The sequence below is a fragment of the Trichechus manatus genome, unplaced genomic scaffold (assembly GCF_000243295.1).
Source record: "Trichechus manatus latirostris isolate Lorelei unplaced genomic scaffold, TriManLat1.0 scaffold00022, whole genome shotgun sequence".
NCBI lineage: Eukaryota > Metazoa > Chordata > Mammalia > Sirenia > Trichechidae > Trichechus > Trichechus manatus.
The window spans coordinates 17,135,885-17,148,941 of NW_004443958.1; the positions used below are offsets into that span (position 1 = coordinate 17,135,885).

The 13,057-nt window shown below is 38.3% G+C and overlaps 1 protein-coding gene across 5 annotated transcripts in view; it reads right to left on the reverse strand.

Annotated features, from left to right (window-relative positions):
• Positions 1–641: 641 nt before the first annotated feature.
• The window catches only part of CYRIB (CYFIP related Rac1 interactor B), a 114,655-nt gene continuing 102,239 nt past the window's right edge, over positions 642–13,057 (reverse strand). For 3 of the 5 annotated variants that reach the window (XM_023728196.1, XM_004373006.2, XM_023728198.1), the window contains 5 exons: positions 11,118–11,234; positions 9,946–10,025; positions 8,119–8,245; positions 6,462–6,532; positions 643–1,379 (listed from right to left, as the gene is read on the reverse strand). In XM_023728196.1, coding sequence (XP_023583964.1) covers positions 1,316–1,379; positions 6,462–6,532; positions 8,119–8,245; positions 9,946–10,025; positions 11,118–11,234 — 459 coding nt within the window. In that variant the 3' untranslated portion in view covers positions 643–1,315. Of the gene's footprint in view, positions 1,380–6,461; positions 6,533–8,118; positions 8,246–9,945; positions 10,026–11,117; positions 11,235–13,057 lie in introns of all 5 variants that reach the window. The other 2 variants (XM_023728197.1, XM_004373005.2) reach the window with 1 other exon arrangement.

The following is a 13,057-nucleotide window of genomic DNA, read 5'->3' on the forward strand; positions in this document are numbered from 1 at the left end:
GCTTCTTCAGTCATGAGATGTAACGACAAATGTGTTCATTTTCTACCACCAGTGAGATCATGGCCTTCACCTTCTCCTCAGAAGTCCCTCTTCCCTCACTCCTCCAGGATAGGATCAAGGGCTGCTCCTCCCTCCACACTCAACAGCACATTTTTCTTTATGCTGCTACCCTCTCACTCCTGGGAGCTGAGAGTGAAGTTTGGTGGTTTTCCTTCTATTACTATAACCACACAACAGTAAATCAAGAATAAATTCAAGTCAATGACAAGATCACCAGGCTTACCGTACTTAGCAAGATTTTAAAGGCAATTAAAACACTATTGAAAAGACCCAGCTCTCCCCCTAAAAGAAAACTACCATAAATTTACATGCTTGCCAACTGCACCCTCCCCCCCGCCCCCAAGACGTATTTCTGTAAGCAACGCTATGCCAATTTACTTTTACATGTTGCTGGAAAACAAATAAGCATAGCACACTTATGAAAATACCTCGTGGGGGAGGGCCCAGTTGGCAAATAAACGTAGAAGATGTGTGTTATCTGCGTAAAAATACAGTATATGTGTATATGCATTCTATAAAAATATACGTGAGGAAAAAATTTTAGAAGACTAAAATCAAAACATCAGTAAACCAAGCCACACTTAGAAAAATGAAAGCTGATTTTATTTTATCATCAACAGCCATTCTTTAAACATGAACATGCATACGTAATATTCTACGCACACATCACAGTTTTTAACGTTAGTTAATAAAGGTTAAACACACAACATACATCCTTACAAAAAAAGTCAAAATGCAAACTTAAAACTTTAAACAAAAGACTTACTAATTTAAAAAAATTTTGTGTTGGGTACCATTTTGTACAACAGTTAATTTAAACATTTTCATTTTGGCTGAACATGAAAAAAGCGGCAGTAGAAAATAAAGTCATTGAGGGTTTTTAAATAGCAGAATAGGCAGTTTTACCATGCAGGAGAAGCAATATTAAATATTAGTTTTCAAAAAAACTCCACATTTAAAAATATTTAGTTCAAGTCACAGAATTTTTCTCAGTAGAGACCCCAATGCAATGCATAATTAGCTGCCTTAGATGGCCTGTTTGAAAGGTCACTACCCCTTCAAGGTATAACTTTACTGATTTTGGCACAGAAAAGAAGTTTTAAGAACATGATTAAAAAAGAGGGAAGAGGAACAGAGGAGAGAAATAAAAAGCGAGAATCAATGAGATAGTAATTGCAATCACTAAAAAACTGTGCATTCTCAGTCACTGCAGAATACTGTCCTCTTTCTATACCAGGTGCTTATTCCAGACCTGTTATTGCAGCATGGATTTAATTTGCTTGGAGGTAGTCTCATCATTCAAATGTTTTGTTGTGTACCTAAAAGCAAAAAAAAAAATCATCAATTTTAGAGATTTAAAAAGTATGGGCATTGGGTTCTTAGGGGTAGTTGCTCAGGCAAATCTTCTCACTCAAAATTATGCCATTTCTTTCCAGCTTTAACCCTGTTCAGGTTCTAGGTAGCATATCCTCCCCACCACCTTTGAAAAAGAATATCCAATAGTCATTTAAACTTATTCTAAAAATGTATTTTCTGTTAAGAAAATTTATCTGAGTTAGAACTACCTTGTTGAAATGATGCAGTTAAGTTCTAAACATAAACAATTATCTGTAACTTCTCACTCTAAGGAAAATAATTATTCTATCCCAGCCAAATCTGGCTCGCCATTTGCTTTTGTATGGCTTTGTGAGCTAAAAATGATTGTTAGATTTTTAAATGTTTGGAAAGGAAACAAAAGAATAACATTTCATGTAACATGGAAATTAGATGAAATTCAAATTTCAATGTTTATAAAGTTTTACTGGAACATAGCCATGCTGATTCATTTATGTATTGTCTATGGTTTCTTTCTTGATACAATGGCAAAGTTGAGAAACTATGACAGAGACCATATATACTTACTACTGGCCCTTTACAGGAAAAGTCTGCCAACTCATGTTCTTCCCTGCATTCAAGACAGCTCAACTACTACAGCTGTAACTGTCACGTCCCTAAAATGTTCCAATTCTCTAAGTGCCTTATTTCCAGGCAAGTGTGTTTTGCTATAAGCAGGCAAATCCAAATTAAGAATCAAAAAAAGAATCACTAAGAGTGATTATTATTTTGACAAGATTCATCATGGGATTCCTTTAAATAGCAGAAATCCAATAATATATATTTATTAACTATCTGTTGGAAGCCTACTATATGTTGGGCACTGTTCCAGGAGTTTACAATCCAGGAGAGGGAGAAACCTAACACCATTATAGAAGGCTGCTGTGGGGAAAGCCTAGGAGCAGAGAGTAAAGTACAACCAGAGGCTGGAGAGACAGCCAAAGACCAAGTCACGTGGACACCTGGAGGCCACAGAAAGGAGTTATTCCAAGTGCAATGGAAGCCAGTGGAGGGTTTTAAGCAGGCGAGTGAGTTATGTTTTGAAAAAGTCACTCTGGCTGTTGAGGGAGAACTGTGCATGCAGAAGGAGCAGCAGAGGAACCCATCAGTAGGCCACTGCAGAGGTCCAAGTGGAAGATGATAAACACAATGGAGATGGGGATCCAATGCCTGAATGTGGGATATATTCTGGAGATAATTCGGATAAAACTTTGATATTGGATTGGTTACTTTGGTTTATAAGAATTTCACATATAATCTTTAAAGCATGTATTATTTTAAGCAAGGTACATACACAGATGGTATTTCTGTGTTAAAGAAATTTAAACTCAATTCCTTTTAGGTTCATTTCAAATAAAAAAATTCAAGAAAAGTACTCAAATTTTTTGAGAGGTAAAGAGACAAATACGTGCTTATTAAATATCTGATACACTCTCTTCAATGTTACTTAGAAGTTACTTCCAAACTGTCCTCATAGTATTTAACAGGCACCAGAGTGTCTGGCACATAACAGGTGCTCAATAAATTTTTATGGAAGGAAGACGAGAAGACAGGCATCCAGGCTGCAAAGAAAAATCCATAAAGGAATATTTACATTAAGTGGTAGGTGATGTAGCAAAGACTTAATCTTTCTGTTGTATTCCTCAAGTACAGGTGAAGTAATATAGCTACACATAATCCTGATGGCACAAAATAGAAGTCTTCAACATCCATCTCTTCATTTCTGTTTCTTCCCCTCTCCTCTTTACACTGGATAGTGCGAAGACCTAAGCAATGTGCACGTTAAAATTTCCACTGGCAGAGTACTTAAAAAGTATTACTGCTCAGCAATATACTGTGACATTCAGAGTTGGGAGTTCTTTCCTCTCTACCCTGACACACGTCCCCTCTCCTCCTGCGGACGTGGTCATCATCTGAGCAGTTCTCAGATCCTTCCTCTGACACAGCCAACCAGAAGCAGTGTATCACCACCCTTTCCATCAAGGAAGGGCTAGTAAGACCTAATGTATATGAAACGGTCATGAAGATATGTATGGGTTATTTCTCTCTATGTACAGAAACAAAGTCCTATTATTTACCTTTACTCTTAAGTTTAACAGAGGAGGCAATTATCTAGCACTGAACCTTTACTCCCAGCTCTAGCTCTCTTTTCTCTTTCCCTCTTATGCTCCAAGGCATTTGGTTCCCTTTCTCCTAATCACATACTATAAGTTGGAGGTACTATATAAGTAATTACTATAGAAAAGCATCAAAAACAAACCATACATATAAATAATTTTTATATACATATAATTTATATAAATTGTACTTTCATTTAAATCTTTTGGTCATTAACTGCTATCTCTGAGGAAAACAGAGTATCTTTGAATAAATCAGCTATTCACTAAAAAAACAATTCTGTAAAGGACACTTGTTCCATTTTGTAGAGATATAAATAACACCACTTGCCTAGTATTTCTGGAGATTACAACATGCTTTCTTAATATCTCATTTGCTCTGAGTGAAGCATATTAAGAGCTGGGCTGATTTGACTTAAGCAGCATTTCTCAAAGCATCAGCATCATCTGCATCACCTAGGGTGGGTGTCCATTTAAAATGAAGCTGCCTGAGGTCCGTCCCACATTTCATGGAGAGACTCTCTGGGGTGGGGACTTGGGAATCTGCATTTTCCATAATCATCCAGGTGATTCTAAAGCACACTGAAGTTTCTAATAACACAGTACAACCAAGATTCAATGGGATAGCACAGAGTATATGGGGAATAAATCCCAACATGTACTAGCTGTATAATCTTAGTCTCTCAAGAGCCTAAGGTAAAATGGAGATACTACTAAGACCTCATATCACCAACTACCGCACAGAGCTGTGATGAGGGCTAATGATGTCATGTAGATGAAACTGCATTGTAAATTTACAGGGATACAGGTGGCTCTTGCCTCTACGGATCTTTCTTCCCCCTTCCCTCAAACACAAACAGACTACTGTGTGTAAGACTTCAACTCCATCTTTCACTCACTCCCACTGCCCTCCCTTGACCTAATTCTAGAGAAAAAGTGACCGCACTATCCTTAAACCAGGGCTTTCAACTGGTTCAAATCAGTTCAGTCACGGCCAACGAAACGAACTCAGAACAGACTCGAATTTCTAAAATTTGGGTGATCCGGGACGATAACCGGAAGGGGAAAAATTACTGGTCAAAGCCCTGGAATGGGAAACTCAGAAGAAGCGCAGTGAGCCCTTCAGGAGCCTCATGTGTGAGACTGGATTACTGGCGGGACTGTGGAGAGCCACACACATTCAAAGCGGCGTGGCCGGCCACCATCTTCGAGCAGCGCACCACTGTTTCCAACCAGGCAAGAGACCTGGTTGCTATACAACATGTACACCACCCTTGTTTCCTGAGAGGGAGATTAAGTTTCTAGCAGGGTTTCGACCTGTTCCAGTTATCGTTCCTGTTCACCCCAATTTTAAAAATTTGGGTCTGCTTCAGTTTTGCTTCCTCAGCCATGACTGAACAGGGAAGAACTGGTTCGAAGCCCTGCCTTGAACTCAATCATAAAAGTAAACTCTGAATTTTTAGATTAATTTCTAAGGCATATGCCCTCCAAAGGAAAGAAATAATACTAAAATCTCCCAAATCTCAATTACCTCTTAATTTTTAAAAAAGATTTCCAGTTACTTGGTGGCTTCGGAGAGTCTAACCAATGAGAAAGTAAAGGTCTTGGGGACAAAGTCAGGCTGACTGGGACCCAGGGAGTGTTCAGAAAGGAACTAAGCGGCAAGATTCACGACAGCGTACATATTGGTAAAACCAATGAAGCTTGCCTTGTAAAACCTCAAGTGTAAAAACTTCCCCAAAACTAGGCTGTGGCTGAAACAGTCTGACATAAGGGTTTTTAATTGTTTAGATTATGTTCCTTAACTTTTCTGATGTTCACTTAGAAGATCTGCTTTATTCAGGCAGTTACTGACTCTACAACAGTTTTCATAATCTTAACAAAAATCACTTGATGGTTCCACCCACTGAAATGACAGAGCCTACATTTTGCTTTATGACATACCAGGTGTAACTAAGCACTCAAGGGAATAACAATCTGTTTAGCTCACAACATGTGGAGGACATAATAATGCAACGGAAATCAATTCATTGAAGACAGATCCCAACATACTATTCACATGAACTCCAACGCGCAATAGTCAAAAGTGAAGGCTGTTACCTCCAAAAGTTGCTATATAAATATTTCTGTGTTCATATAATTTTTGTGTTTAAACCCCAAATAATCAAGTAACGGGCAAATCATCTTTTATGTCAGGGAAATTACATAACCAATTAAATCTCTGTGGCAAAGGGGTTATAAACTGCTGACATTTCCACTTAAAAATATGCCGGCATTCTTAGGTGCTTCGATTAAGTCTAAATTGAGAAAAGACATCAAATAATAACTGACCGCTTTATTTTCCTAAGAAATACACAAAAATAATATAGATCTGTACTTGTGAGTACAGAAAAGCAATTATACTGTATTAAGGGGAAAGAGCTGTTATAAAACAGTTTGTGTAACACGATACTATTCTGTGGAAGGATAACAATTATACACAGAGCTATGTCTATATGTGTAAAGAAAATAATCAGGAAGAATATATACCAAAATGTTAAATAGTGGCTCATCTCAAAATGATGAGATTACATGATTTCTTTCTCTTTCTTTAAATTTTTCTGTGTTTTTGGAATTCTGTTTACATTTAGTATGTGTTCCTTTCATTTAAAAAAATCAAACAAGCAAGCGAAAGCCAAAATCTTCAGCGAAGAAGTGAAGTTGGTATTCCCATACGTGTACACACACACAAACACAATCTTCATTATAAAAATATTACAAAAAATATTTAAAAGATTACCAATAAGCAAAATAAAATCTTCACATTTCTAACCTGAACAATTATATTCACATTGTTTGTGCGATTCACATTTAGAAGCATTTTCTTTACACTTTTCTATTCATATGCACAGTCCATGTACATACACATACCTGAGAGCATTTAGAAGACCTTCTACACTATTTGGAGGTTGGTCCTTAAGAACTTTGATACAACCTTTCATCTAAGGAGAAACCAAAAGAAAAAAAGTAAAACGTGTTTCTTCATACAACATTCATTTTCAACGCGTTAATACTGAAACTAAACTAGGACTACAGCTCTACAACTAAGGAGCTCACGAGAAATTACATCTAGAAATGTCAAAATAATTATTCTTAGAACAGAAAAAAAATCTAAGTGTTATTATTCTCAGTTTGTCAAACAAACTTTTTGAGAACTTCTGTTGTGCACAGTATTAAGGAAAAAAAAAGATCTCACGCCTGTAAGCAGTTGAAAGGACATTCCAAAGGCAGTAACTGCAAACTTCAATCAGTCAAAACTGGAGTACTACCCACACAAACGACAAAACAAAGGGCTGGCTAAGGGAAGGCATCCTGGACAAGGTAGCTTTTAAGCAGAGTTTTAAAGGATGGGATGGACAAGAGTTGGCAAGGACAAGGAATTTTTCAGGGAAAAGAACCCCATGACAAAACAAATAAAATAGCAAATGCAAAGGAGACATAGGAATCTTGCAGGGCTGAAATGACTTGCATGGAGGAACTGATAGAGGACTTCCTTGAAAGCCAGGACGACACACTTGGAACCAATGGTCCAGACAGCAGTGACTTGTTACAGGCTATTTGAAAAGGGAACAACTCAATGAAGATGGTATTTAAGGAAAATTAAACTGGCTGTTGTAAAAAACACAGCATAGTAGAAATAACACAGGCTTTGGAAACCACAGCCGCTGCACTGTTTACTAGCAATTATATTACTTAATTTCCCTAAATTTTAGTTTCTCCATTAGCAAAGAAGCAATAACACCACCTACCTCCGAGAAGTATTTTCAGAGTTAAATGGGAGAACAAGTGTCAAATGCCCAGGACACAAAAACCACTTACTAAATGTTAATTAACTTCTCCTTATATACGATGATGTGAATGAAGGCACAACGACTGGCTAGTAATCAGTCATCTAGATACAAAGTGCTAAGAGCCTGAACTAGCTGTGAACGGGAAAACAGAGGACTATTCTCACAGAAGACTGGTTAGAGTGCTGATGAACTGGATGTAAGGAGCAAAATTACAAATTAGAGAAGATAGATAACTACTTTATTTCTTATGCTTTTATAGAGACAAGGAAAGCAGAAATCTAGGGTAGCCACTAATTATTATGATGGTGGGGGACTAGGGGAGCCATGTAAAGGCTTCAGCTTTTCCACTGAAGCATACCTAATGACTCTGTACATACATTTAGAAATGAATCTTTTACTTGAAATGGTCTTTGACCAAAGGCGTTAAATAACATACACACGCATTTCCGTATAGCTAATTATCTATATATACTGCCAAATGTACAGAAGAACCAATTATGAATACAAGGCTTCCCTACAAGACACTCTAAAGACAATGCAGTTATCCTTCAATCATCCTACGCTGCCTGTATATGGGCTATAAGAAAAACAGAAGAGAGGAGAGAGCACCATTATCACAAACTATGAATCTGAGCTCTGTGATAAAGTCCAATCTCCTAGAAGTTTACATTAAAAAAAACAACTAAGTTTTCCATTTAAGGAAATCCTTTGGAATTATATGAAACAATGTAACTTACATCGATTTTGGAAGTTTTGGCAAATGCTCCCACTGGATGTACATGGTCATAGAGTATGATGACGCCCACCATTACCCGCAAGCAGAACGACACTGTCTCTTCATTTGTAAATCTGCTCCTGTATTCCCTGGAGGGTAGACAAGATATGAGTGAATGAGACACATCACAAAACTCATTTCATGAGTTGACTCAACTCATGAGAGTTGGTGCTGAGACCGCCCATCTCTTAAGGGATGTTAACACCAACCCCCTTCCCCACCAGATCCTAGAGAGATGAGAAGACAGTGGGGCAGTTATCACCCACATACTCTAGTCTCTATTTGTACCCACCTTAGTGTATTACCCCTTCTGCTTGACAGAGATCAGACAATTTTAGAGAAATCAAAAGTAGCTCCTAAGTAAAAGTCTGGGGATGGATGCCTATGAAAAGGCTGTTACCACTAATATGAAAATAGTCACAGACTTAATAGAACAAATACATTTGCTGTTTAGGGCTTAACTGGATCTAAACAGATTACTGTATTGTTGCTAGGTGTTGCTGAGTCAATTTCCGACTCATATCGACTCCATGTGGCAAAGTAGAACTGCCCTGTAGGGTTTTCTAGGTTGCAATCTTTAATGGAAAGGAGCACTGGTAATACAGCAGTTAAGCGCTTGGTTGCTAACCGAAAGGTTGGTGGTTCGAACCTACCAGACACTCCGTGGAAGAAAAATGTGGCAGTCTGCTTCTGTAAAGATTGACAGCTTTGCAAAACCCTATAGGGCAATTCTACTCTGTCCGACAGGGTCACTATGAGTCAGGATCGACTTGATTGCAAAGGGTTTTTTTTTTTTTTTCAAATCTTTATGGGAGCAGATCACGAGGTCTTTTCTTCTGTGGAGGCACTGGGTGGGTCTGAACCACCAAACTTTTGGTTAGCAGCTGAGCACTTAACCCGTTGCATAAACCAGAATCCTACATTATTGTATTACTAGATTTGAATTTTACTATACACCTCTTTAACTTGAGAAAGAGGAAACAGAGCTTTTGTCTATACAGATGGTAGCATGGCATAGTAGAAAGAGTACAGAGTCAGGATGGAGATGTCCAGACATGTGTGAAGCCGACCACAGTGCATAAGCCCTTTCATTTCCCAGGACCTCACTCCCCTAAAATGAGGACGAGGAGGAGGGGGGAAAATAGTTGCCCTCCTACTTCATAATGTCTTCTGTAAGATGGTGTATATAAATAGTGCTTTGGAAAATAAAAAGCCCAACAAAAACAAGTTATCTAGAAAAACCATATATCATTCAATGATCCAGAGGACTTCTTTCTGCCTGCTGATATGAAACCAGCCAGAAAATATTGTAGTATATACCATAAATGGCCGTAGAGAGAGGAGAAATCCAGAGGAGAATTCAGGCCTGTGCTAGGAAAAAAACTGAGAATATTGAAGGAGAAAGGAAATAATTTGAATAACTCTAGCCCTCTAGCAAAAAAGGGAAGTTTACTGAAAACGAGAATGTTTACGAGAAGTATAAGAAGGAGCTTTAAAGTTCTTCCCCCACTTCCCCTCACCCCCACCAAAAAAAAAGGGCACCACAAAATCCCAATTCTGAAGAGTCTAAGTTAGTCTGGCTGGTCTGAGGCACCTGAAAACCAACTGTACCTTAAACTTCACCAGAAGTTACATTAAGCTGCCTGTTTTAATTTTGTTCATATATTGACATTCCACACTTGGGGTATACTTCATTTCTACCTTCCAAACATGACTTGTTCCTATTGGGACATGTTATGAAATACCAATCATCTCAGTATTAGAGTGAAAACAATGGGCTAATACTCACGGTGTTTCAAGCATGACTCTGCACACACTAGCCATGGTGCTTAAACAATCTGTGGTATTTTCTATTGGTAAATTTTTATTCTGTAAAAGTGTACACAGAACAAAAAAAAAGTAAAAATGACAATTATTACTCAAGTATAATTTTAGAAACCTGGCATAGTATCAAAAATGAGCAACTTTAAAATCTGTTTCCTACTCCCAGTTTCTCAAAAAAATCACTAGATTCTAAGCACTGCTCTAAGGTTTGAGGATACAGCCATGAGCAAGACAGCCAAGACCTTGCTCTCCCCAAGAGGCACTGCCTTCCAGTTGGGTGGACAACCACCACCACAACCATGCAGACAGGGGTCAAGGGATGTAGAGCCTTGTAGGCCATGAGGTATTTGGACTTTATCCTGAGAGTGTTGGGAAGCACAGGAGAGAAAGAATGAATTATATTTTAAGAAGATCACTTGACTGCTCTATGGAAAAAGTGGGGCAAGAGTGGAGGAAAGAAGAACACTGCAACAGGACGCAGTAATCCAGGGAAGAGGGCGGCGGTCTGAATAGGTGAGCTGCCAAGAGAGGGGCTCAGTTTTCAGATTCAGGGCATATTTCAGAGGGAAAGCCAATGAGACTGTTTGATGGAGTGGATATTGGGGTTGAGATAAAGGAATCTATGATGATAACCCCAAAGTTTTTTTGCTTGCACAGCGCTAGCATTAATTGAGATGGGAAAGACTGGAGAAAAGAGAAGACTTGGAAGAGAAAAATCAGGAGTTTGGTTTGGTTATGATATTGTTGTGGTGTCAACTATACATTCAGAGGGAGACTGCAAACAGTCGGTGGATGTGCATACGTGGGCCCCGGGAAAGGGGTCAGGGCTCAACATAAACAGCTGGGAGTCTATCAGCTTTGGAAAGGTATTCAAAGTAAAGAGACTTCTTGAGATCATCAGATTTAGTAGCACAGGTTCAAAATAAGCCAGTCTTCTGAATGTAACAAAAAAAAAAAAAAGGTAGAAGAAAGATTTTAAATGACAAAAACTCTGATACGAAAATTAGATAAATCGATAAAGGTTATTTCATTCAAACTCTTACCATCGAAGAGTACTTTCACCTTAAAAAAAGCATTCTCCTCAGACAGCCAGGACAGTTAACAGCACAAAGAATAACTTCCTTATGCAATGCTTACCTCTGATACAAATTTTGTTGTGGCATCACTTAAGGTCTTCAGCATGGGGGTTGCTTCAGCATAAAACAAAGACATTCGATTTGCCAATTCATTATTTACTTCATTTTCTCCTTCTGCCTGTATAGAAAGAAAGCGCACTTGATATCAGTTAATAACATACTAAATACCATAACTTATCAAAGGACCTAGGCACGGTGTCTGTCTCATGAATGCCTGTTAAACTAATCTACTAAATACCTTTAATAAATTATACTTTTTTAAAATTACATGTGCAGAAAATATTCCAATATCCAAAAAAACCTAAACCCATATTGCTGACAAGTCAATTCTGATGCATAGTAACCCCACAGGACAGGGTAAAACTGCCCCACAAGGTTTCCATGGCTGTAATCTTTATGGAAGCAAACTGCCACATCTTTCCCCTGTGGAGCAGCTGCTGGGTTTGAACTGCCAACCTTTCGGTTAGCAGCTCAGTGTTTAACCACTGCACCACGAGGGCTCCAATACTTAATCTTTAAAAATAAAAATATAAAAAATAGTTAATTTTTAAAAAAGATTATTCTCTTAAAATATTAAATGATCCAACAAAAATTTGAAGAACTGCCTGCTATACACAAGACACAGGTCTAAACGCTACGGAGGATGAAAAGACGGTTACAACACTGTAAGCTGTCCTCCACTATGAACACACAAGGACCCACACAGCATCCACAATAAAGTGCTAACCAGGACTGATAGAGGAGCCCTGGTGGTGCAGTGGTTAAGAGCTCAGCTGCTAACCAAAAGGTCGACAGTTCAAATCCACCAGCACCTCCTTGGGAACCCTATGGGCCAGTTCTACTCTGTCCTATTGGGATGCTCTGAGTCAGAATCAACTCGACGGCAACGGGTTTGGTTTTTTTGGCTTGGGATTGACAGAAAAAGAGAGGAGAGAAAGTCAGACTGTAAGAAGTAAAGAACTCATAGAAGAAATATGCTCTTCCAAGGTAACGATGGGCACGTAAACAAGGTATTCCAACCAGGTGGGAGGGGGAGGAGTATTTTTATGTTTTCAAATCACTCAGTAGAGTGCAGGGTAATAAGGGGTAGCAAATCACAAAGGGCAAAACTGAAAATGAAGGTTGGGATCAGATTGTAGAGTGCCTTGAATGCTAGCTTAAGTTTATATTTTTCTTCCATGTACAATGGAAAGCCACAAGTCAGTTTTCTAAAAGTTAACCATTGATAGCCGGCAGAGTGTACCAAAAAGGAAAAAGACTGGTCAGAAAATGAGTCATGCTGTTGTAAAATGATTGTCAAAAACAGAGTAAAAATTAGGCTCTCACTTGGGACAGAAGTAGCAGATGAAAAAAGAGAAGGGGAAGAGATTTGAGAGATAATTCATTTGACAAACAACTGGATTTACCTATCATTATAGAGGGTGAAAGACAGTACAAAGATGACTTTAATGTCTTTGTCCTTCAGTGATGCGAGGCTGGTAATCTTAGAGGACTGCATGTTTTGCTTTGATATTATTTTACAGATGGGTATGCAAACGACAGATGCGTAAGGTCAGCTTCACACCAGGAAGTGGTCTATGCAAAACCAAAATGATGCAAATAACAGAAGCTTCGTGGAAGAGAAATCCTTCCCAACCCAGGGCCTGACTCAGAGCAACTACTTCATAAAATATTCATTGAACAAAGAAAAAAAATGAATAGCCTCCTTTGGTACGTTTTTAATCTCTTATGCCACTTATCAATTATATATGTGGTTACAGCATTTTTCTAATAACTGCTATCTATTTGGAGGCTAGGAGTAAGCCTTGAAATTTCTCTATTTTTCACACCAGTAAAGCACAATGTAGGTCCTCAAAATACCTAGAGAAAAGATATTTCCTTTATATTTAAGATCTTAATGGTACTGAACTCTTTGGAGGTTAAAAAAAAAAAAAAAAAAAA